We start from the raw sequence: 25273 nt of genomic DNA on the forward strand, positions 1-25273 counted from the left end.
TTCTGCGCGCCAAAAACAATGACTCTCGCCGTCTACGATCGGACTTCCGCGCGCCAAAAATTCCGCGCGCCAAAAGAAATGACTCTCGCCGTTCACGATCGGACTTGCACGCGCACGTCGCCGACTTGCTACCAAGCGGCATTTTTCTATCTCTTTTTCCTTCATTATTCTCTACTTCTTTATTACACTTTACACATCTATTCTCTAATTCTCTTATTACCATTATTACCTCTATTTCTATTTCTCGAGAAAAATGGCAAAAACATCTATCTCCTTGTAACAGTATTTATCGAACGAACATTCTTATTAACTGAGAATTCTCTCGTTTTGCTCGTCAGCAACGAGGAATATTATTTACCTACCCTCTAATCTTCTAGATGCTTCTATCTCTTTCTATGCCCTTCGCCGGCGTCTCACACACTTCGTATATACACTTTCGTGCTATGTTCCTCACGCAGGGGAATCGTGCCCTGGGCCCATAACCTATTGGAAATATAATCAGGGACGACTTGAAATGTGGTGAGATGAGCAGGGAACACAACAATCTTGGTCTTGGTACACTCTGAATACTGTCTTTATTATATATAAGTATATCACACTCTGTAACTTAAACCGTAACTAACACGTCTGAACATGACGGAGATCGAGGCTCTTGTGAGCACCACTGATGCCCGCACGCACGCGTGGCGCGCCGAGTCGCGCCGCCAACCGGGGGCTGCCCTCTAGAAGGGCGGGAACTTATTGCTCGTTCAAAGTCTTCTCCCAACACATACCTATTTAAATTGTTTAATTAGAAATTAACCTCAGTTTCATTATGTGGCCAAAACTAGTACTTATTGTAGCGAAAACTGGTGTTTTGGTGGCCAAAAACGGTGAAATCGGAACTTATGATATAATTTTTATTTTTAAAATATTTATTTAAATTTATTTGTTTGCCGATCTTAAGTTTCTTATCTAAAAGATTCTTAAGAATATATTAAAGTAGTTAAAAGCGTTACATAACAAAAAGAATTTAATTAAAACGTATTTACTTCGTCAAAAATCCTTAAAGTGACCACAAACGGTGCACTGATTCTATGTATTACGCAAATTTCAAATTGCTTTATCGATATCGCGTTTTTTTTTACCGCTCCCTTCCGTACTCAATCTGACGCTTGGCGTTATCGCTCGCTCACTCGCGTTCCTAACCACGCCTCGCGCTGGAGCGTCTCGGCGTTCCCGTTTGTTTCCTTATCGCGCTATCGCCCCCCCGTATCGCGCTCTCGCTTTCGCTCGCCGTTTCTCTGTTTGTCGCGTTAAGAGGTATCGCGTTTCCGCGACCGGCCATTGTTACGCGCTCGGCATTATCGCGCTCCCACGACTGACCATTTTTGCGCACTTGGTAGCTTATAATGTACGTATATAAATACGGGGTAGGTAAGCGAAAAAAGGAACACCGTTGTTCGTAGATTTTACGTCAATTTTTATTCAATAAAATATAGATAGAACGATATACGTATATGATGGAGTCAAATAAACGAGTAAATACAATATACGTAGATAGACAAATATATATGAAATAAAAAAACTAGTAATACAATAAGAAAAACGATTAATACATTAAAAAATGTAATTATGTTAAACGAGTAATATATGTTTTTTTTATACAAAGATTTAAAAAATAATTAAAAAATAATTAAATTTGCGGAATCGATGCTGGCGAGACATTTGCGTCGCTCGATCCACCAATCGCGCAACTTCATCACGTTCTCCATGGCGCAGCACCGTTGGTGACGCCGGCAGCGAAACGCGCGATCAGCGCGAAGAAACTCCAACCGATCGACGTCGTCGTACTCCGCGTCGACGGTCACGATCGTTGCGTCGACGTCGCCGAGAATCTCCTGCAGCCATCTCTTCTTCTCGAGACCTTTTACGTAGATTCGCGCGCTGGGCGTCTCCTCTCTCTCCCACGACTCTTCTAGGTTGTCGCACACCGCGCGTCGAATGATCGTCTTCGCCTGGCGATAGTCCGTGTCACCGTCCTCCCAACGAAGGCCGTGATGGTTCGCTATCAACCAACTGGCCCTTGCTTTCTCGGAGCTCGTCAGCAGATCCCAACTCATCGGCGCGCGAAACACGTGATGCGCAAGCACGCGCGTCTCGCTTCGCAGCACGGCCACCTCCTTCGCGACGAATCTGTCCCCCACCGTGAATCCCTGTAGGTCGACGAAGATCGTCGTCGTCGTCGCTGTTGCCATTGTGTCAGCGCGTTGGAAAAAAATATGAAATAACGTTTAAGGATGCGCTTAAACTGCTGCCTAACAGAGTCTGAGGAACGATGGAAGGAACCCGCGAATTTATATATTCCTCGTTTCCGGGATAAAGCAACCCCACAACCACATTTTTCCGTTTCCTGGATGAGGTATCCTCACAATCGCATTTTTTCGTTTCCCGGATGAGGTATCTCCACAATCGCATTTTTCCGTTAGATAATTTTGCGCACCCCGTTGGTCAGCGGACTGTACTCGATGACGCGATCGTGAACGATGAGACAAAAGGCGGTGGTTTTCGGCGGAACGTTTTCCTTGTTTTCGAACTCGATGCGCACGTCCACGGTGGCGCTCTTCACCGATTCGTTTTGACGGGAACAATCGATCACCGCGAGCAGCTACCCGCGCGAATTCGCGCGGGGAGAAGAGCGCGTCGTCGCGACTGTCTCCGTAGTACGCTCCTCGAAATTTTGCGTACATCTCGTACAACACGGCGAACTTGTCGCTCTCGAAATCCACGTTCACGTCGTCGTAGGGATAGAATTCCGAGTTGAGATACAATTTCACGTTGGCGAGCGCGCAATGATCGAACCTCGAGGCGTCGCCCGCGAATTCGTTTCGCCGTCCGGTCTGCAGCGCAAATATGACGTATCGCGGCTTCTCCAATTGCGGCGCGGCTTTCACGGCCCACGAATGCTTGGTCGTGCTCTGCAGCAGGGAAAATTCGTACATGTCCCAAGAGCGAAAGCCCGCGCTCAGAAATCGTCCGCTCTCCAACGTTCGCAACAGCGATAATTTAGTCACGTCGTTTAGCGCCACGTGAAGCATACGCCATTGCACCTTCAGCAACGTAATTTTAGGATCCTTGGCCGGATCTCTCGGCACGGTCTTCTTCGGATCTACGACGCAGTTGTGCGTCGCTACGAGAGCGTATCAGGATAAGCTCGTGTCGCGCGTTTATCACAACGCGTCTGTAGTCCTCGCAGAAACCCAAAAGAATATTCAATGGTACGCAAAAGTTGAATTGATGGGACGCGTTGTTCAGATTCGATTCGCTCGTCGGATAACTCCATCCGGCGTTCTGCAGTCTTCTGGCTCGTTCGGTGGTCAGCGACACGTAGTTCTTTATCGTGCTGGTTATGCCGACGTTTCTACACCGGTCGATTTCCACGCCGTCGAGCTCGTATCGAATTTCGTCAAACATAAACGCGACGCAATTGTTGACTAATTTCGCGTATTGTTCCTCATTCGTCGCGCCGTCGCGTCGTCGTTGAGTCGTCCCTCGACGTACAGGAAACTGTCGCACGGCAGCGTATACAGATCCTGCTGCTGTATGGGTATTCGTATCTCGTCGTTGTGCCCGAACGTCGTGTTGACGTACGGGTTATACGTGTGAGTCTCGATTCCGACAATGCGCTCGTCGAAGATCGGCTCACCGCCGATACTCAGGATGTCGGCCATGGTTTTTCCTCTCGAAGTAGAAACGACGCGGCGATGACGAGTTTCTCACGGCGAGACCCAGCGATCGTAGGAACCTGACGTTGGCGTTGCTGAGAACGGCTCTCCCTCCTCCTCCGCCTCTTCTCTTTCCTACGCTTCCGATCTCGTCGTAGAACGGGCTAGCTCGCTCGTTCGTACAATTCGCGCTAGATCCGTTCAGAACGAGCATCCCTCTTCTCGCTCTTTTCAGAGATACGCGCACACACACACACTAACCGTGACGACGTACGTGTAGTCTAATCGTTATCTCCTCGCCGCGAAAGTCGATCAGCCGATCTTTCTGATCCACGACTCGCACCGTGATATCGGTGACGTTTCGCGCGACGATCGGGAGGTAAATGATCTGCGTCGGAGTCTCCGACAGTTTATATCCCGGTGGAACTTTCGGCGCGAATTCGTGTATCGCGTGCACCGAGCGTCCGTTGCTGTACGCTCCCGCGGTGATACTGCACACGATGCGAATTATGTTCACGCTCATGACGTCAACGGGTCCGTCGGAAACGTACCATTTGTTCGGTTTTAGGATACGATCGCTCGAGGAACCCAAAAGAGAACCGATGTTGTTCGGTTTTGTAAAATTCACTCGGTAGGCGCACTTTATCTCGCTCCTCATGGTATTCTAGTTGGCGCGAAGATCGAGCACTCTATCGCCACCGTCGTCGTCCCCGTATATGTCATAACCGTCACCATCGTCGTCGTCGTCTTCGTCTTCGTATATGTGATAAACCTCGTCGTCGGTTTCGTCCTTCTCCGTTCGGTTTTTTTCTTTTATCTGTCCAGCGTCATCGGTCTGCGGTTTTTTTCCTTTCTCTTTAATTTTGTCTTTCTCGCGGGCGCGACGTTTGCGATAGAGAAGAGCGGCGCGCAGATATCTGCTCACGGCTCGCAGCTCGTACGAACCTTCCGGAACGACGATTCTCCGGTCGTCCTCGCCGTAGTAGAAGCGATTGTTCGCGGACGTAACGTTCGGTATCGAATTGTACGTCTCAAAAGTCGCCAAACCCAGCTCGTATTCGCCGTCGCTCAGATTCAAAGCGGGAAAGTGACTCGCCGTGAGAACGCTGCTGGTCCCGGTCAACGTGAGCGTCAGCGACATCGCGGGAGAACGTCGATCGTCCGCCGCTCCCCCAATCGATCTCGCGAAGAAATCGCAGGCACAGCTGTCCGCAAATTATCTGATCGAATGTCTGGAACGCGCGACGATTGTACGTCACGACCGCGCTCTCGCCGCCACCGTCGCCGAGATATCGCGCGAGATCCCTCGGCGGACGGAGATTTCCAAACGCGTCGAAGTAGATCGCCGAGTTCCCTTTTTTCGCGTAAGCGACCCAATGCGTGCCCGGGCCCACCGCGTCGTCGAGATTCACGATGCCGCACTCCGCGCGTCGCACCCTCGTTGGCAGAGCGTCGCGCATAAACACCCCGCGGAAGAACGGTATGCGCAGGCGACGCGCCGATCGATCGAGCTGCTCGTTAGTCGTGACGCCGTACGGAGGTAGATGCGCTAACGTCGCCTTCTTCCGCGAGGTTTTTTTTTCAACGACTCTCCTCGCGCCACCTCCGTGCTTCTTATACGGCGCGAGGTACAACCCGCGACCCTCCATCGCGCGATTGTGTCGCTGCAATTCGTCGAGTTGTTTTTGCGCCGCTTTGTTGGCGTTCTCCGCTTTGGCCACGTTAGCCGCGCCACCGATCAAGGAACCGAGAGCGCCCAACATCGGTAGAAAGGGCAAGAAGCCGCCGCGTTTCGCCGTCGGAAATATCCTCCGCTTCTTCCTTCTCGTCTTCGCGCTTCTCCTGAATCCCCTTCCTTTCCTCGTTTTTCTTTTGCGTTCCATACCCATGCCTAGTTTCGTCTTCGTCTTCATAGCCGCCCATACGGTCGCCGCGGCGAGTCTCTCACCGGCCGTGGAATCCTTCGCGGTGACGCGCTCGCGCGCCCTCTCGGCGAGCCGTCGATCGGCGACGTGTCGCTCGGCGAGCTCGCCGCTTCGCGAGTACCCGACGTTGTGCTCTCGACACGCCGCGTCCAACGGATTGATGCCTTCTTCGCCGCGCGCTAGTCTCTTCGCTAGACGCGTACTGGGCCCGCAAAACTGATAACCGGGTATGTGCAGCTCGAAGGGAAGAGCGTTTATCGCGCGATTGAGTAGTCCGGTGCTCCCCCTCGTGAAGGGCCACCTTGGCGTGGTGAGGGGGCTCCCTGCTCCGATCCGACGGGTCATGTCCGGTGGCTTCCGTTGGTGGAAGTCATTGTGGTGACCCGTTGGAGAAGTGCAAGGTCTAAGAGCTCTTCCTTCCTGCCGCCGGTCTAAGGACCGGAGTGGCGGGAAGACTGGGAGCCAGACGATTCCTTTAGAGACTGGCCTTTGGGTCGGTTTCAATCGCCGGTAGGGGTTGGCGGCCCTGACTGCAATCGCCCGGTCGGCCGGGACCGTTAGGGAGGAGTTTCTACTCCTCCCGCCGGCCTAGAGGAAGGACACCTCGATAAAAACCCGAATCGTCCGATCATTGCACGCCGGTGCTCCGGCGGGTCGGGGGATTCGGGTCCGTTGTGGGGGGTGACCCCCTCTTGCCCATTGCACGCCGGTGCTCTGGCGGGGCAAGAGAGGGACTGGGGTTCCCTTGGGGTTCCCGGGGGGTGATTTCCCTCCTCACTCCTGCGGCGGGCAGGGATGCCGTCTCGTCGTGGGAGTGGGAGGACCTCCGCCTGCGCTCCTTTGGGGGCGTTCGCCCTTTTCAGGGCGGGCGGGGGTAACCGCCTTTCGTCCTCCTCTGTACGTGGTGCAGGGGAGGGCGGAGGGTAGGCCCGCACTGCGGACTTGCACACCAGGGATGTGATCCCACGGTGTCCGCAGTGCGGAGGGTCGTTCCGGGCCGCTCGGACGTTTTCCGAGGTCGGGGCCGGGGCGACCTGGGTGGGAGAGACCCGTCGGGCCGCTCGGAAATACTCCAAGGTCGGGACCAGCGGGTCTAACCGCCGGGTGTAATAGACCGGCGGCGTGTTGGATTGCCCGTGGTTTGGCGGTCGGCCGGGGGTTCGTGTCGTTGTCTCCCGCGGGTGGCGGGAGGCTGGGATCGAGCCCGCTCGGCCGGTCCTTTTGTCGCCCGTGTGGTGGGCGGCGTGGGCCTTCCGGTCGGTCGTTGGACGCGGGCGTGGCCTCACGGGTCGGGGGCGGCTCCTGGGTAACTTTCCGGGCCGCGTCCTCGATACGGGTTTGGCGAACCCGGGGATACCTGAGCTCGGGCAGGCTGGGCTCGTTAGCCGTGGTGTGGCAACCAGCCTAGGGGAAGGATACCCCGAGAATAAACCACCACCTAAATGATATGAAATAGACGACGTAAGGATGAACAACTTACTGTCACAGGTCGATCGGACGGCCAATGACCGGCGTGAAGGCAGTACCGTCCCGGCTGCCCTCATGTCGTCATCCAACGACGGGCTGTCATCCAGGTTGCGGGCGAGCCTGGGTGAGGAATCGGCGATCGCTCAAGGGAGCCAAGACTCCGGATCAAGGAAGAGCAGTACAGAGCGCACGGTTAAACCTGGCAATAAGGCTGGTCCCAAGTGCGCGGAGGCGAGCGATCAAGGTAGCTTGCAAGCGGTGGTGGCTAATCCCTCTCTGGAAGGGGAGGAAAATTCAAGGTCTTCTCGTCTCAAAAATAGAGAAGAGGAAAGCGAAGAAAGCTAAACGCGAGCGAGAGCACGAAGAGAGGAGGTTAAAGGAATTAGACGATCCTAAAATAACGGCTAATCTCTCAAGGGACCGTAAGGAGTATGAGCGGAGATACGCTGACGAGCTGAAGAACGCCCCGGTGGAAGATCTTGCCAGGAGGATAATCGAGCAAGTGTCCACCGTGGACAAAGTCAACTCTACGAGCAACACGCTCAGAGGAGGCGACAAGAAGAGCCTGAACGTGGCGGCTTCAATGATTTCGGCGGCTGCGGCTCATTTAGTCAGACGAATGAAAGCTGACGAGCCAATAGCCAAAGAAATCGAGGTTGAGGAGCTGAGGCGAGAGAACGCCAAACTCCTAGAAGAAATGGCTCAGTTACGAAGACGCGCAGAGGAGAGCGACAGACAGGTCATGGAGGTGGAAATTGACCACCCCCAAGAGGAGAAAGAAAAGGAGGTTGCTGAGAGAAACAGGTTACGCCTGTTGAAGGAAGTAGCTAGAGACGGCGCCTCAGCGGTAAGGAGACACCCTCTGGGAGGGAAACCACCGGCGGTTATAGAGGCCGCCATCCCTCCAGAAGGAGAGGACACAGAGATGAGCGTAGAACTGGAGGCAACTACGGCAACTATTACGGAGCTTGGGGACACTGGTACGACGGTATCAGGGGCCTCGGGTGCCGGTAATAGCGAAGTACAGAGAAAGGTCGACGCGATGGAGGCCAGACTTGATAGGTTGACATCGTTAGTTGAGACCTTGATCACAGTCGTGAACGCACAGGCGATGAACAATACGCAAGGACCAGAGACGGTGACAATACCATCTCAGGCAGTGGCTAAGAGGACGGAGGTAAGGCCGAACAAGGGGTCGGCACCAGCCCAGTCACAATCCCGCAACAAAGCTTTTGAGGCTGGAAAAAGTGGGAAACAAGGACAAAAGGGGAAGAAGGAGATGACTTCAACTACGACACCCAAACCAACGCAGGAGGAGGGTAAGCCCATGGGTGTCGCGACCAGTGCCAAAACACTGGCTGTCCCGCCTTCGGGACAGACTCCCTCCCAGCCAACTTGGGTCGAAGTAGTTGGGAAAAAGGCCAGGAAAAAAGAGAAGGTGCTGCAGAAGCAAACACAGGACAAGCAGAAGCAGCAGCAGCAAAAAAAAAAGCAGACCGTGAAAGGACAGGATCCAGGAAGGAACGCCAGGGACAAACCAAAGCCTGCTCAAGGTAAGAGCAGGAATGGTGCAGCGAAGGAAACCAGCGAGGTCAACAGGGTTGGTAAACCACCCAGAACAGCGGCGGTGGTTCTCACTAGCCTCAAAGGGGAATAGGATACCCTAATGAAAGAGGCTAGGAACAGGATCTCACTGAATGACCTTGGAATTAAGGGCCCTTTGAGACCGAAAAGGACTCAAACGGGGGCCCTGCTCATTGAGCTACCTGGCAAGGAGGGTGCGGAAAAAGCGGATAAGCTAGCTGCCAGTATGAATGCACTGTTCACCGGAAGGGAGGGTGTTACGGTCGCAAGGCCGGTAAAAACAGCAGAGATCAGAATCCTGGACATTGAGGATTCGATCTCTCAAGAAGAAATAGCCGCGGCCATAGCGAACGTCGGCAAGTGTTTACCGGCTCAAGTACAGGTCGGGACACTTAGGGCAAGGACGAACGGGCTGAGGATGTAACCGGATCACCGACGTACAATGTAACATTAATAGATTAGCCACTTACTACTTGGGCTGAAATTACGGTCGCCACTGTATTTTCAGGTTCAAATACAGAAACCTTGGTCGTATGCGTCGCCCCGTCCTTCCTCTCAGCTTGATGGCTGCCGTCTTTTACGTCGCGGACGTGTTCAAGGCCGTCGGCCACGCCCTGGTACTGCGTTGCGTAATTCACGGATATCGGTATAGGAATCGCACTGGGGTCGCAAATAATCATTCGTTTGTTTATTATAAACAAATAACAATTTAATATTCCACAGTTTACAGTTTCTCCGTCGTCGCGGTATCACTCGCTCACGCTATCAATCGCCACGAGGTCCATCTTACTCGAATGTCCACGATACAGAGCTAATTACGACTAATCGTCGTTTCGCAATCAAGAGCGTGCTCGTTCGCTAATGATGTTCGTTCGCGTTTATCTTAGGCCGTCGCGAAATGAGCCTTCTCGAATCGAGTAAATTTGTGCGTAACCGTATTCACGATTCAACGCCTCTATATTCGCACCGAATATTCGCACTTGTCGTAGGCGATCACGGGATAAGAATAACGGAATCGAGTTTTATCGCGCTACCGTAAAACGTGTTAACGCCTCGAAGTATATCCGTAGACTGTCCGGGAGAAACGGTTTGAGTTCCCCCACTTTGGTTTCTGACGCAGGCGCGCCGCTTCCCATTTCGGCGGGAAAGACTCGGTATTGCGCGCCTTTCTCTCTCAACCAATCGCATCGCTCGTTGTCGAACGACACGATCCTTTCGTTAACGGCACATTGCCCTTGAAAGCTGAACCGCTGTTATTGGCTCAGCTCGTTCGGATCCGAGAAACTGCGGTCGGATTGGACGGCGGACAAGGGCTCTCGCTTCGACCTTGGCGATGCGGCAACCAATGCCAGCCGTCGCAACGGGCACAAAGTGCACCTTCGCGGCTAGTCACTCGGAACGGTTCCGAGTGACCTTGTACGGTCATTTCGACGTTCCTGGACATTGCAGGTAAGTAATCTATCTACCGGAATCAACTCTATTAATTCCCCTTTCTTTTCAGGTACCCGCGTCTCTTAGGATCGTCTCGCCCAATCAACGGACGTTGTCGGCTTACCAGTATTCACAACGTCGGTAAGCATAAGGTAATACATGACATGCATTAAGATATAATAAAACTTAGTTGTCGCGACAGGGAAATACAAAATAATAATAATAATATGTAAATTCACGCGTCCCGACATCATCTCGCTTCGTTGAGCCAATCTGGCTTCCCATTGGTCGGTCTTCCGCGATCATGTAAAAAGGTTGCGCCTCGCGCTCTCATTGGCTCTGGGCCTCGCAAAATCATAAACTACTCTGAAAATTTGTAAAATAAAATCAAAATGCCAGGAATCGTTCCTATTGGCCATCGCTGCGTCGAGAATGTTTGATATTGTCAAATCTATCGAAACTAACGCTAATCTCAATAAAATCGACTGGGTCGCTGCCCATTGGTCGTTTCCGGTCGACATGACTGTTTTGCTGTCAAACCGTTTGACGTTAATGTAATGAATGTGAAACCGTACGTCTCGAACCCCATTGGTCCATACTTGTGAAACTTATCTCTACGGCTCATCATTCGTCGACGATCACTCTCGGATCGATCTCGATACTTAGCAATAAAATATATAACGTGTAAAGTGTAAAGATCAATGTAACTGTCTGTACGTCTGGAAAGGATATAATTATGGGAATAAAGATTATTAACGTTACAACTATATATTCTTTCAGCTGCATGATTCTGATTGGTTGTTCTAAGTTAAGTAATAAGGTTCTGCTTTCACCCGGTGTGAATAGGCTAGTAACAGTATGCATACAATCGTTATTGCAAATAAAATGAAAATAAATGCCAAAACTATAATGCGGAACTTATCCGAATCCATCTCTTCTAAAATTATGACCTTGGCCTCTTATTGGCTCTTTTCTCTATTTTTATGACTCTAATGACTCTACTGTTTGAATTATGGGTTTTCGGTGTAAGGATTACTGGGATTGGTCAATGTGTGTGATTTTAATGTAATTCAGTCTCGTTTCGACGTCAGTCGTGTTTTAATGTGTTTCTTATACATAAACTGCGCTCGCTTATACCTATTCGCGCAATCACTCTCACACTTCTAATAAATCTTATAAAAAACTCTCTGAATATAATTCTAGCGTGCTCATTGGCACCTGTCGCAATCAAGTAATAAAATCATATAATAAAATCAAAAGAAATGATAAAATTGAATCAAAACTTAATCTTTCTCACTCGGAAACTATCTTTGGCATGCGTTACAATATTTCACGAATAAAGTATATTAAACTAAAAACATATATCAAAAGTAACAGTACACACGAATAAATCATAGAAAAAGGTTAAATATAAGTTCAACAGTCACGGCTTACAGTTCCGTGAACTGTGATTGGCTCAGGGGCACCGTCGCTTCAATCACCTCCTCCGCTGCTGGGGATTGGCTCGTCGCTGCGACGACAACCTCGCCTGGTCCAGCGGGCTGTACTGCTCCCTCCGCTAGGACTATTGCCTCTGCTACACCTTCTGGAATCAGCTGGAGGATCTGCGCGACCTCGGTATCCTCCTCGATGATCGGCTCCTCCTCATTGGCCACCTGGGTCAGGGGCCTCGTCGGCTCCGTCGCGCTCGTCCTCGGCACCTCAGCCCTCTGCTCTGTTATTGGGTCTGTGAAGTCCGCTGCGGCACAATTGGAACTCGACGTTGGAACGAGTGACTTGTCACCCGGTTCCAAGGACAGCCTGGGTTAAGTGCCCGGTTGCCGCTGTCAGGGCAATTCAGCAGGATAAGAGCCGGCTCAAGTTGGGCTGGTTCTCAGCTAGGGTGCAGGTGCTCACGGCGCGCCCCTTTCAGTGTTTCAAGTGCCTGGAGGGGGGGCACGTGAGAGCCGCCTGCACCAGCGAGGTGGACCGCGGCACTCGATGCTACAGGTGTGACGAGGAGGACCACCTGGCAAAGGAGTGCAGTGGAAAGGTAAAATGCCCGGTTTGTACTGATCTGGGAAAATCTTCCAATCACCGTGCGGGGAGCAAGTCCTGCTCTTCCGCGAAGAAGAAGCGGAAACCAAGATGGAAGGTCGCCAAACCGGCACAGTCAACCCAAGACATGCTGCTGATGGAAGTGGAGATGAGGGAGGCCTCGGAGAAGGCAAGGACCAAACAAGCATCCAAACGTCCTTCAGAGCGTGCACGGAGAGAAATGTGTTTTGATTATCGCACGAGTTAGCCGATGCGATGGTAACATAGATCGCGCTGTGCGCTAGAAGCGCCACGCTCGATCTATTAACCCACGGAATAATTTGATTGCAGTACAGACTTGTGGGACTCTATGCATAGTCTATGTTCGTGGCAAATGAGAATGAGACCCATGCGACTGTCGCCCCGTCTATGAGTCTTTATCACACTAGTCGTTAGCTCTAATACCCCCCCACCACGCCGTGCAAAATTCGCTCGAGGGCCATACGCTTTTAGCATGGGCCTGCGAGTAAAGATTATTGCGTAATTATTGCAAAGAAGCGAACGAGCTGGTACGTTCATGGTGTTCATGTGTAGTGCACAGATTGATAACCGTGGTACGTGTAAATATACGAAAAAGGTAATTAAAGTATTACATATATTATTTATTGTATTAATTGCAAAAAACGGGTTCCCTATCGAAAAGGATAACCTTGAAACGACAAAAAAAACCAATTAAAATTGTCTTTCAAAACAACTTTAAAAATACCGGTGTTTGACCAAATCATCGCGGCCCCTTTTCAACCGAAAAAACAAACTAGTTTATTTTGGAAAAACGATGACTGTGATGGTCTGTTCCGATATCTGTATTTTTCTGATTTTTATCTTATTCCAGTTGCTTTGAGGACAAATTTCAACCGTTTCTTTAGTGGTATAAACACCGCATAATCGCACCATACAGCACATCCCGTTCTGTTAACATCCTGCGGACATCTCGGACGTCCACAAGACGTCCGGGATGTCCACAGGACGTCAACAGGACGGGATGTGCTATATGGGGCGGTTATCGTTTCTGAGGTTATGTTTATTGTTTTTTATGTAGGAAAATTAAACAAGTAATGCTTCTATTTTTCATCTTTTTCAGCGGTATTCCAAGCATTATATTGTATGTTTCATAAACACCTTCTTCCTTCCTAGAGCAAATTATGTCGCTTCCAAACACATTCCTTTCGTCAGATCACTCAAATGATTCATTTATATTACTTGATGTAGATTCCGGCCCATCAGTGCAAACATCGAATTTATGTAATTCAAGTAATGTAGGCAAGTTTAAAAGAAAAGTGCTTTTATTAAAACCATTACATATATTCTTTGTAAGTTAGAAAATAATACTATCGTCAATTAACATGTATTTAGAGATTGCTAATTTTTCTGAACTCGCTGTGATTCTAGAGATATAAAATATTGCCACAAAAAAAGATGCGTCGAGACCCGATGAGATCTAAAAAAACAAATATTCCAAATAACACAAAATAATTCCAAATATTTTCTTTCCATTTTATACTTATCTGATAATATTAACCTAATGAGTATATTTCAAATTTGAACAGAATTAGTTCAAAAAGTGCATGTTAAGACATCCTAGCTTTTTTGGCAGTAATCAATGCCTATAATAGAATCACTGTGATAGCTGAATCTACTATGCATTATAATAATAATGACAATTAAACTTATTACTTTCTTATGTATATATAGATATTACCAAAAAAAGATCTTCGAATTACATTTATCAAGTTTTAATGAAAACTTATGATGAAAGCAGTCAAATAGACATGTATGATTTTGAAGCCACAAAAGAAAATTATGAGAAACTGTTGGAAACTAAAAAAAAAAACATATTTTTCCAAAAACAAGGTGGCAAAGTGTATTATTGGTGATGAATTTTATCGAACAAAATCACTAACGTAAATTAGATTACATTTAAAAAATAAGAAATATATTAATTTTTCATCGATGATGTTCGAGAGAAAAAATAAAAAATTAAAAGAAGTTGCTCTCGGTACAACGTGTAGCACAAACTTACCTCTCACTATTGCTATACGTCATCAATTGCAGTTATGTTATAGAAAAGAAATGTGTGCAAATATATTTTGGGATGTTTTACTTGGGCCTGTCAAAAATGTTAATGCAGAAACTGAGTTTAAAATGTTCACAAACCTTCAAATACAAACACCCGTACAAACTTTAAAATATATACAAATTCTCAATCATACATTTTCAGTGGGAACAACATTAGTAACAAGATTTACTGATGAGTACCCACAGTTTGGTAAAATAAAAGATATTTTTTATTGTAATAAAAATGTATACATTTCAATCGATAAATATGACACGTTATATTTCAATAATTATTATTATGCATATTGCGTCAATTCAAATAACGACAAACCAAAAATTCTAATCAATGCGCAGCTTATTCCACGATTACCACCTTGCTTATATATTGTAAAAAATGAATGTGAACTGATAGCGACTAGATTTAATGTATAAGTTAAATGAATAAATAAACAAATCAATATTGATAAAATAAACTAAAATATTTCTTTATTGTCACAAAATTACTAAACTTGGTCATACTCTCGTAGCTCCTCATCCCTGAAACGTAAATCACAAAATTGAACATAATTTTTAACAAAGCACCGTATCCAATACTATTTATAATTTTCCTTTCTTTCATTACCCTCATTACCTTCATTACCGAAAAAATCCATCGTTCTCCATTTCCTGCAGTCAATTCGACCGAATCTATTTTGGAGATAACCTGCACGATTTCATTTCAAGCACGTTAAACGCATTATTGTCGACTTTAACACATTGTTCTCACTTTGAAAACATGTCGTGTAATTGGCAGATGCCAGAATAGCATTCATCGCGCACGGATGCGCACGGACTCACGCTCTCATCCTCGTATGGCTCACACTGCCTCACATCTCATCCTAAAAACGCATGGCTCCCGAGCGAATTTTTCACCGCATGGTGGGGGGTATTAGGGCTACCAACTTGTGTTATAATAACACATAGACGGAGCGATACGCGCATGCGTCTCATCCTCATTTGCCACAGATATAGACTATGGTAGAGTTTCGCAAGTCTGTGCTGCAATAGATCGAGCGTGGCGCTTCTAGCGCACAGCGCGATCTATGTTACCATCGCATCGGCTAACTCGTGCGATAATCAAAACACATTTCTCTCCGTGTGATAGTGAAGAACCTGCGACCGGTCCCCCAAAAAGGAGAGATCAGAAGGAGGTGAGAAAAAATTCGGCCAGTAGGAAGGCCGCTAGCCCGTTAGGGGCAAACGAGGCAGCAGAACAAACCCCTGGGGAACAAGGGGTTGAAGCGGCAATAGAGATGGAGGACTCTGAGGAGGAATTTTATTAACGGCCCCCTCCTCCACCTTCAAAATTCTCCAAGCCAACCTGAACCACTGTCGCGCTGCCCAGGATCTTTTCTTACAATCCATGGCAGAGCGCGGCAGTGGTCTGGGAATCGTGGCGGAGCCATACTGAGCGCCGGACAACCACCCGTGTTGGGCGGTCAGCCGGTGTGGCCTTGCCACGGCAACGTGGAGGCAGACTACCGATCCCGAACCCTGCACCAAACTGGTGGCTGGGGACGGGTATATAGTGGTTAGGTTGTAACCGAACGATACGTAATCGGGCTACGGGGTACGCGATTTTGTCCTCTAAGTCATCGGTCGCCACTCGGTTTAACCTTAAACTACCGAGAAGGTAGGTATTCGTAATGTAAACGAGCCGAAAGTTGAACAATTTGTTTAAACAATTTTATTTTTTCATCCCGCCACGGGTGCCTTGTCAGCATCGCCTGTGCTCGAGATACCGCTAGGTATGGCCTTGATCGGCCAGCCAGGGATACCGGTTATCCGGACAACCGCTTGATCAGGTATGTATATACGTATATCTCCTTAACCCTTTCACTTTTTAGATTCCCGCCACGGGTGCCTCCTCTGTGCCGCTCTGCCTAATGCCTCCGCTATTTATCATTCGCCTGCCTCATCCGTGGAACCAAGATGGCCGGACAACCGCTTGATCGGGTAAGTCCCCGCACTAAGGTAAGTCAACGCAACTAATTCTCTTTTATTTTCAGGTTTCGTCTACGGGTGCCTCATCACCATCGCCGATGTCATGGATCACCGCTGCTCACCGATGTCCAGGATCACCGCGTCTGGGAGATGGCCGGACCACTAGGTAAGTATGAGAATTATCCGTATAACTACGATTAATGCCGTTTCTTTTCAGGTTTCCGCCACGGGTCCTTCATCTATGGCCTCCTCTGATGCAGGATCGATGATGACCTTGAAGCTCGGTCAACGCTAACACCAAGATGGCCAAACAGCCGCTTGTTCAGGTAAGTTGAAGGTAAGTAAATGATATTTTTGTATATATTTTTGCAAATAATTATTGCTTTTATTGTTAACTATCGTTTCACAATGATGGTGGTTCACAATTACTGATGCCGCGCAAGATGGCGGTCGCACGTCTCGCAAAGTGCGATTTCACGATTCCGGTACGCGAAAAACCGTACGCCTTTCGTATCGGCGTCATGTAACGCTATGTGCGGGCGTTCCCGTTTGTTTCGGACACTGTGGTAGGCTTACAGATCGTAATCCGGTACGTTTTCGCGATATTAACTACGATACGCCGGGATATACGCGCGAGAAGATAGCTACCATTTGAGCGCCCACGAGAGACTGCCTCGAGGAATATTCCTCTCTCGGGCTCCCTACCTCCGAAGTTTTACCCCCACCATGGGGTCTCGGCCGCTTTCTCCTCGCGGTAACTTTCGGCTCGCCAGGTGTGCGCCAGATGTTCTCGATGGAAATTTCCGCCGCCAGTGCACTATTTACGACGCGCTTAATCGGCTCCCGGGTAGTGGTTTTTCAACTCTTCGAAACTTAGACTTTTGAGGGCGCCGACCCGTGCGTACGGCCTCTCCTACGTCCCTAATGCCGATTCCGGGTCGACTTCCTGGAGACGACGTCCAGGTCGCTTTCTAGGTGTCCGCCGATGGCCCTGGTGCCTATTCCCCCAGTCCCTACTAACCGTATTCCGGCCTAACTTCCTGTAGCCGATGTCTAGGATCATCGGTTTCCCGGTCTGTCCGGGCAACCCACCCTCCGGATGGTCGGATCTCTACCGCGATTCGTTCCTCGGGTGTACTACGTATCCCCGAGGCCGCACCTTTGGCCTTTTTCCGCTACGATGCTCGGTTCGAAAATTCGCGAATTGTCTGGTGAACTGCATGTCCGGGTGCTCGGATCTCGTTCGCGATCGATTCCTAGGGCTTATTTAACTTCCCCCAGTACGCACTTTCGGCCTTTTTCCGCTCCGACGTCCGGTTCGGAAATTCGCGGATTGTCCAGCGAACTGCATGTCCGGGTGCTCGGATCTCGCTCGCGATTGATTCCCAGGGTCTATTTAACTTCCCCCAGTACGCACCTTCGGCCTTTTTCCGTTCCGACGTCCGGTTCGGAAATTCGCGGATTGTCCGGCGAACTGCATGTCCGGGTGCTCAGATTTCGCTCGCGATCGATTCCTAGGGTCTATTTAACTTCCCCCCGTACGCACCTTCGGACTTTCTCCGCTACGACGCTCAGTTCAAAAATTCACGGATTGTCCGGCGAACTGCCCGTTCGGATGCTCGGATTTCGCTCGCGATTGATTCCAAGGGTCGGTTGTGCCTCCCTCTGGATGCACCTTCTGCGTTTGGCGTTATGGCGTCCCGTTCGCGTTTCCGCGGGTTGTCCGGTAAACCCTATGTCCGCGTGTTCGGATCGCGCTGGATTTTCGTAGGCCCCCTCTTGGGGACCCCGGGAGTTGGCACCCTGACTGCTATTCGCGTAGTACGTGCGGTACGTGCACTAAGTGCCCGCGCTTTGAAGATGGCGTGGGACTCGACCGTTTAACTTACTTGTGCGTTACCGCAATCCACGCACATGTTTGGAAATCACGTATCTTCACTGGTCGGTCTGGGCATCGTCGTGCCGAAGAGAAGCTACAATTGTGGATTGGAAAGGAACGTCTTACTAACTACACGAGCCGATGTCGCCTGTCTTAACATTAATGGCGCCGAACGGGTAAACTCGGCGACCCTCAGAAATGAAACGGAAAGAAATTAAATATATAACAAAATTAAAATGTCTCCCGACTCCGTCCTCGGAGCGCTCGCGCAACTTAGGCTTAATCGGGGATGTCCCCCTCGTCCCCGGAGGTCTCCTCCCCGATGGATGGGCTCCGAAACTCGTCGCTGGGCTCGTTCTGCTGGTTTGGCGCCGTTTCGCGCGGCACCGTCGTCAACGTCAATGGCGGTTGGTCGACCCGGCGCGTGCGGTTGCAAGGTGGGGACAAGTGGTCGTTGTCAGCGTCTACGTCTCCCCTAACAGTACCAGAGCTGAGTTCCAGGACATCCTGAATCAGATAGAGATGTGCCTGACTAGGTTCGGTCCCGGCCCGATCGTCGTGGCTGAAGATCTCAATGCCAAGTCGGCGCTGTGGGGATCCCCGGCCACGAGCGCTCGGGGTAGGGACTTGGAGGACTGGATGGCGGAAAGAAACCTGTGCCCCCTTAACAGAGAAGACACATGGACGTGCGTGAGGTTCAACGGCGGATCCATCGTCGACGTCACGCTGGCGAATCCGGAAGGATTGCGCCGTGCGGCGGGATGGTGGGTGGTCGAGGGGGTAGAAACCATGTCGGATCACAGGTACGTGGAGTTCTCCCTCTCGGCCACCCCTCGGGAAATACTGGAACGCAGACGCGAAACGCGTGACAAATTCCCGCGTTGGCAGTGGCGCAAGGCGGACCGCGACCTATTTAAGGCGGCCATACGAGCGGCTCTGTGGGAGGATAGCGTGCTGAAAGACGCTACGGTTAGCGTGGAGGATCAGGCGGAGAGGATCGGGGCAATCATGAAGCTGGCGTGCGACGCCGCGATGCCCCGATCCAAGCCGATCCCACGCAAGAGTATGTACTGGTGGACGGAGGAGATCGCCGAGCTACGGCGCTTCTCCGTCTACGCTATAAGGGTCTACACAAGGGCTAGGGCCCGACAAGACCCTGTAGAAGAGGAGGAAGCCAGAGAAAGTTACCGCTCCGCCAAGCGGGCCTTCTCTAAGGCGGTGAAGGTGGTCAAGGACCGCGCCTGGGAGAAGCTCCTCCAAACCTTGGAGGAAGACCCGTGGGGGCGCCCGTACGGGATAGTTTTGAATAAGCTAAAACCCTGGGCGCCCCCACGACTGAGTCTATTGACCCTGAATTCCTCGAAGAAGTCGTTGAGACTCTCTTCCCCGATGACGAGGGGGAGAGAGTCAATGGGGGACCCGCTCCGCCCTCTGCGGAGTGGAACGACGAGAAGTTCGGGGTCACGATGGAGGAGCTCCAGGCTGCCGCCAGGAGGCTGAAGACGAGCAAAGCGGACCGGACCTGACGGCATTCCTGGCAAAACGTGGACTTGGGCTACCGGGGAACTGGCCGAGCACCTCAGAGCCCTTTTTACCAGGTGCATGAGGGAAGGCCGGTTTCCCAGGCAGTGGAAGAAGGCCAAGTTGGTCCTCCTCCCAAAGGAAGGTAAACCGGCAGACCAACCATCGGGTTACCGTCGGGCTACCGATATGCTTGCTGGATGAGACGGGGAAATTGTTCGAGCGGATAATCGCTGCCCGTCTCGTCCGGCACCTGTCCCGGGAGGGTCCGGATCTCAGCGAGGTCCAATTCCGAGAGGGCCGATCGACGATGGACGCAATCGCTAAGGTCCGGGCCCTCTTGGAAGCCGCGGCGGAAGAGGGCAGGGTGGTTCTGGGAGTGTCCTTTGACATTCAGAACGCGTTTAACACCCTGCCCTGGCCGGTCATTAGGGAAGCATTGTTACACCATGACGTGCCTCCCTACCTGATAGCGGTCCTCTATGACTACTTCCGGGACAGGGGCTTGATGTACGTGAATCAGGACGGTTCTCGGACTCCTGATGTGGAATCTGGGGTACGACTCCGTACTTAGAACCCCTCTCCCCCCCGGGTGTTGGCTGAACGCCTTCGCTGACGACACCTTCCTGGGGGTGGAGGGGAAACATGGGAGGAGGCCCAACGCATGGCCAATGTTGCAGTGGTGTGCGTGGTGTTTGCGATAAGGAGATTGGGACTCCGGGTGGCTCCTCAAAAGACCCAGGCCGTCTTTTTCCACGACGGCTCTAAAGGGAAGCCGCCCGGACTTTACATCAAAGTGGAGGACGTCCGCGTCCCGGTAGGGGCCAGCATGAAACTGCTCGGCCTCTGGCTGGACGGCGCCTGGGGCTTCGGCGAGCACTTCGCTCGCATTGCCCCTAGGATGATGGCTACGGCTAACAACCTGACAAGGTTGATGCCGAACCTGAAAGGGGGCGAGCGGATACGCTCGCCGGCTCTACGTCGCGGTGGTGCAGTCCGTGGCGCTCTACGGCGCCCCAATTTGGGCGCCCAGGGTGGCTGGCTCCGCCCGCATTATGGCCCAGTTGAACCGGGTCCAGCGGGTGGTTGCCATAAGAGCGTCACGGACATATCGCACCGTGTCGCATGCCGCGGCAACGGTGCTGGCCGGACTCCCGCCCCTCGATTTGGTAGCGGCTTGTCATGCTGAGGTGTACAGGCGGACAAGACTGCTGCAGATACCGAGGGGCAAGCAATGGGACAACGCCAGCAGAGCCATTAAGCTCCAGGCTAAAGCGATCCTGACGGAGAAATGGCGCCAACATTTGGCCAATCCTGCCGTAGTCAAATACGACAGGCGGACTTTCGACGCCGTTCTGCCCCACCTAGATGAATGGCTGGGTGGACGGGGACGCGGACTATCATTCAGGGCGACACAGGTGCTCACCGGGCACGGCTGCTTCGGTGAGCACCTGTGTCGCATTCGTAAAGAAGCAGACACCAGATCCCACCACTGTAACGAGGTGAGGGACTCGGCGCAGCATACCCTCAAGATATGCCCTGCGTGGGACGACCAGCGCCGTGTTCTGCAGGGGGAGATCGGTGTGAATCTCTTCCTCCCGGCCGTCGTGGCGGCGGCGGTCGGGGATGTAGAGAAGTGGCGGGCATTCCTGACATATTGCAATCAAGTAATGTCCGCCAAGGAAGCAGCGGAACGCATTCGCCGTGAGCAATTCGTTTTGCCGCGGCGAAGGCGCAACATTAGATAGATCGTGGGTCAAGTTCGACCCACGTCACCCCTCATGGGGCGAATGTACGCGGTCAATCAGGCCGCGCGTGCAGGCCGCGTACCCTGCAGAGAGTTCCCCTTCCGACGGGGGGGGGGACTAGCAGAAAGGGCGGCCGGCTGTCGGCTGGCACCGGCAGCTGGCCAGTCACGCCCTGGTACGCAGAGAGGTGTGGCGGAACGGGGTGGTGTCCCACGTTCCGCCACAATAAATCCTTCGCTCAACCGAGCAATTAGGGCTCAGGCCCAGAGAAAGGAGCAAGTCAGCTCAGCGCAGGGGGTGTCCGGATGCATACACTTGTTCCTAGGCACCCCTAACATAATGCGCAGGTAGGGACACCCGTGGGGTTTTAGCCGGTAGGCTACGGGCGCACACATCGTGCGTCCGTGGAATCCGGCACTCCCCCCGAGTCTTGCCAGAGACTTGGGGGGGTCTTCCCTCCTTCGGAAGGGCTACAGGGTAAAGCTGGCCTGATCTCGGTCAGGTCAGTGATCCCTGTAGTGAAAGATTTCCCCACGCATAAAAAAAAAGACCGGTGCCGCGCATTTGGTCGCGGTTGCGGGAGGAGGATTTGTTTCTTCTTACTTTGAACGGGAAGTCGATGACTCACCGTTCATAGGGGGAAAGCGATTGCACTCGTGGCAGTCCTTGATGAGCGGCGGCGGACCGTCTATGTGCGTTCGCTGCCACGGACGATTGTAGTGTTGCATGCACGGGCGATATCTCTGCACCTCGGGATCCCCTTGTATATGTTCCGGCAAACGGTCCCACAACAGGTGCACGTATTTCCCAAATTGACGCAACAGAAGGACCTTCGGAACGTATTGCAACTTTTCCGCCGTTAGATTGAGAATTTCGTAACTGTCCACCAGTATGGGAAACACACGGTTGTGAGACATCTCACCGATGCGCGCGAACGATTCGTTGCTTTTAAAAAATAAATTTTTTGTACGGATACGGCGACACGCTCGCGCTACTTATACCCGTACGCGAGGCGTTTGCGCACGCGCGACGAAACAAAACGACGTCCGTGTTTCCCTCTCCTGCCCGGCGCTCGAGGGGCTCATCGCGAACGAATCGGGCGAGCGCGCGCTTGAAAAGACCGAGAGAGAAAAAGAGGACACAATGCGATTTGTGCGACAGTCGGTGACGATAGGAGTCTCGAATCTGGATCGCAAAACGCTGGCAAGGTCGGGCGTGACCGAGAACGGAAGCGGAGAATCGGGCAGACACGGTCCTTTCTTACCGAACGTCGTACGTTGCATCATCTGCGGTCCCTCTAACTGCGATAAGACGAACGTTCTGGTGAGTCAGCTGGAACAACCGCACGGTCTTCGTTTCGAGAATGTATACGTGTACTTGAAATCTCTGCAACAACCGAAGTATCGATACCTCGAACGATTGTTCGAGCCTATAGACGAGATCGGCTATCACGCGTTTTCCGACAATCGCGATGTCGTTCCGCCCGACGAGGCGCTTCCCGATTCGGTCTTCGTCTTTGACGACGTGGCCTGCGACAAGCAGGACAGAATGAGAGAGTACTTTTCTATGGGCCGACATTCGAATATCGATTGCTTCTATCTCTGTCAGACGTACGCCAAGATACCGAGACATTTCGTGCGCGATAACGCAAATCTGCTGATCCTGTTCAGGCAGGACGGTACCAATCTGCGACACGTGTACGACGATCACGTGACGCAGGAAGTACGTGACAATCGACATGTCGTACGACGAGTTTCGCGCCTTCTGTCGCGAGTGTTGGCGGTGCACCTACGGTTTCGCCGTGATAGACAAGGACAGCGCGTTGCGAGGCAGACGGTACAGACGGGGCTTCCACGACTTCGCCCTGCTGTAGAGCCGATCAGTGCGCCTCGCCGAACGACGCGAATATGAGCGCGATCGCGGAAAAGAGGACCGCGTGAGAGATAGCCAAGACGCGCGCCTCGATTCGCAGGAAGTACGCCGCTCTCAGGGCCGGAAAAATGGAGAGCGAGATCGCTCTGGAAGAGGTACGAGCCTATCGTCAAACCTCTGAAACGGCTCGCCGATGACGTGGAACGTAGGGGTGTAAAGGACCGGGCAAGATCGACGACGACGACGGCGCTGGCTTTACGTTCGCGAAAAAGATGAAAGCGACGAAGAGAGCGAAGAAGGACAGCGAGAACGGCGACGACGACGACGACGATGCTGGCGCCGACCTGGAGCGCGATTACGGGGAGGACGACGACGTATTCGCGCCAATCAGGACAACCACGACGGCGGAAAAAAGAGAGTCGCGTCCGGCACGGTTGAGTTCGGCTCCCGCGACGACGACCATGATGAGCTCCACGCCGATCCGCGATGATCCGGTCCAGTTTTTACCCAGAGAACGCGAAATCGTCTCGGAGAGACGACTCCACTTCCCACGTTGGAGACGTCCGCCGGGAAATCTTTGAGTACGGCGGAAAGTCGCGACGCTCTGACTAGCCAACTATGACCGTTAGGGCGGGAATACTTGGGCGCTCTTCTGGGCAGCGACAAAAACAAGGAGATCGACACCGTTTACGGAGTGCATTTTGGCGAGAAAGGCACGATGCTGGGTAACAAGCAACTTAAGCTAAACGCGGATGACTCCATAGTCATCGACGGTGTACGGTACAAAGGCACGCGCGGCCTGTACGAGTTGATCTTCATGGGAAAACCCGACGCTGAAATCTACACGGAGAAGGACAAACTAACGTACAGGAGAATACTTTTCTCCACCAGCGCTCACAAACGCGGCAGCAAAGCCGACAATCCCGTCAAGGGCAACAAGGGACCAAAGTACAAAAATATAATAGCGCCGCTCGTAAACCTGTCTCACAGAGTTGGAACTACGAAGGGTGCCGGGCTACCGTCGGACCGACAACGATATCGATTACGTTCACTGGGACGATCCCAACGAGCTGGTCGATAGACTTCGACTGCTGAACGCCTCTCGTCGGGCCGGCAACGACGCTCACGACAACAAAATCCTGTCGATAATCGAGGAACTTCGCGAGGCCGGCTTCGTCAAAAATTGATCGGTCGCGTCGGTCGCGACGGCAGTGCGAGTCGCGCGCCCGCCAGCGCAATGTCCGTAAACAAATTCGGCATGTCTCTGACGAATCGGGGCAGCGGCGACGGAGTCGACGGTGCGTCCACGGTGAGATTGCGCTCCTCGATCGAGTCCCTGCGCAATTACGCGTGCAACAACGCGCTCTTCATGAGCGAGGATTTTTACGATGCGAGGGAGCGCAAGATACGAAGAGTAGCCGCGCCGGAGATCGACACCGACGCGACGAACAGGAGCTACGTAGAGGGCGCGATTGGGCAGCTAAAAAGCGTTTTAATCGAAGAGATCAAGAATAACAACGCGATCAGAGAATTGGGAGGCGGAATCGCGACGTTGGAAAACGTCGCGCTCCGTTTGAACGCTCAGGATTCCTACGACGCGTTGGAGCGCAAGATACGACGCGTAGCCGCGCCGGAGGTCGGCGCCGACGCGGCCAACAGGAGCTTCGTCGAAGGAGCGATCGCGGAACTCGGAAAGACTTTGAGAGACGCGATAAAAGAATGTAAAAACCAGTTCGTTACTGTGAAAAATACCGTGGATAAGCACAAGGTTGAAATCATCGCGATCAAGACTGTTTTAAAGCTTCTCAAACAAAATGAGCGTGGAAAAACGTAGACTCGTGAAAGAACTGCACGCGCCGGCGCGAAAGAACTTTCCTCGCCGCCGCGTCGTAGTGCGCGGTTACGACGACCTGTGGCAGGCCGACGTGGTCGAGATGCGCCCCTATTCGCGCGCAAACGCGGGTCACAATTACATTCTGACGGTCATCGACGTGCTGAGCAAGTACGCCTGTGCGATCCCGCTCAAGA

General features: G+C 51.7%; 2 protein-coding genes across 2 annotated transcripts; one reads left to right on the plus strand and one right to left on the minus strand.

The window, feature by feature from the left end:
* Positions 1-2464: 2464 nt before the first annotated feature.
* LOC139824330 (uncharacterized) lies at positions 2465-3453 on the minus strand. The gene is made up of 3 exons (XM_071796860.1): positions 3240-3453; positions 2652-3148; positions 2465-2602 (listed from the first exon to the last, which is right to left on the minus strand). Exons 1-3 carry the CDS (start codon positions 3451-3453, stop codon positions 2465-2467), a joined length of 849 nt encoding a protein of 282 aa, XP_071652961.1.
* Positions 3454-16213: 12760 nt separating this feature from the next.
* LOC139824332 (uncharacterized) lies at positions 16214-19604 on the plus strand. The gene is made up of 3 exons (XM_071796861.1): positions 16214-16237; positions 16291-16391; positions 18587-19604. Exons 1-3 carry the CDS (start codon positions 16214-16216, stop codon positions 19602-19604), a joined length of 1143 nt encoding a protein of 380 aa, XP_071652962.1.
* Positions 19605-25273: the final 5669 nt, after the last annotated feature.

This window comes from Temnothorax longispinosus, unplaced genomic scaffold (assembly GCF_030848805.1).
Source record: "Temnothorax longispinosus isolate EJ_2023e unplaced genomic scaffold, Tlon_JGU_v1 HiC_scaffold_33, whole genome shotgun sequence".
NCBI classification, from domain to species: Eukaryota; Metazoa; Arthropoda; class Insecta; order Hymenoptera; family Formicidae; genus Temnothorax; species Temnothorax longispinosus.

Excerpts from the sequence above, each read along its gene's own strand:
- LOC139824330 (XM_071796860.1), bottom strand. The coding sequence starts at position 3,453 with ATGTTTGACGAAATTCGATACGAGCTCGACGGCGTGGAAATCGACCGG. Across the intron at positions 3,149-3,239 it reads ACCATTGAATATTCTTTTGG|ATCCGAAGAAGACCGTGCCG; the intron begins GTTTCTGCGAGG and ends ACTGCGTCGTAG. Across the intron at positions 2,603-2,651 it reads CCCCGCGCGAATTCGCGCGG|AGCGCCACCGTGGACGTGCG; the intron begins GTAGCTGCTCGC and ends GAATCGGTGAAG.
- LOC139824332 (XM_071796861.1), top strand. The coding sequence starts at position 16,214 with ATGGCCGGACAACCGCTTGATCGG. Across the intron at positions 16,238-16,290 it reads CCGGACAACCGCTTGATCGG|GTTTCGTCTACGGGTGCCTC; the intron begins GTAAGTCCCCGC and ends TTTTATTTTCAG. Across the intron at positions 16,392-18,586 it reads GGAGATGGCCGGACCACTAG|TACCAGAGCTGAGTTCCAGG; the intron begins GTAAGTATGAGA and ends CTCCCCTAACAG.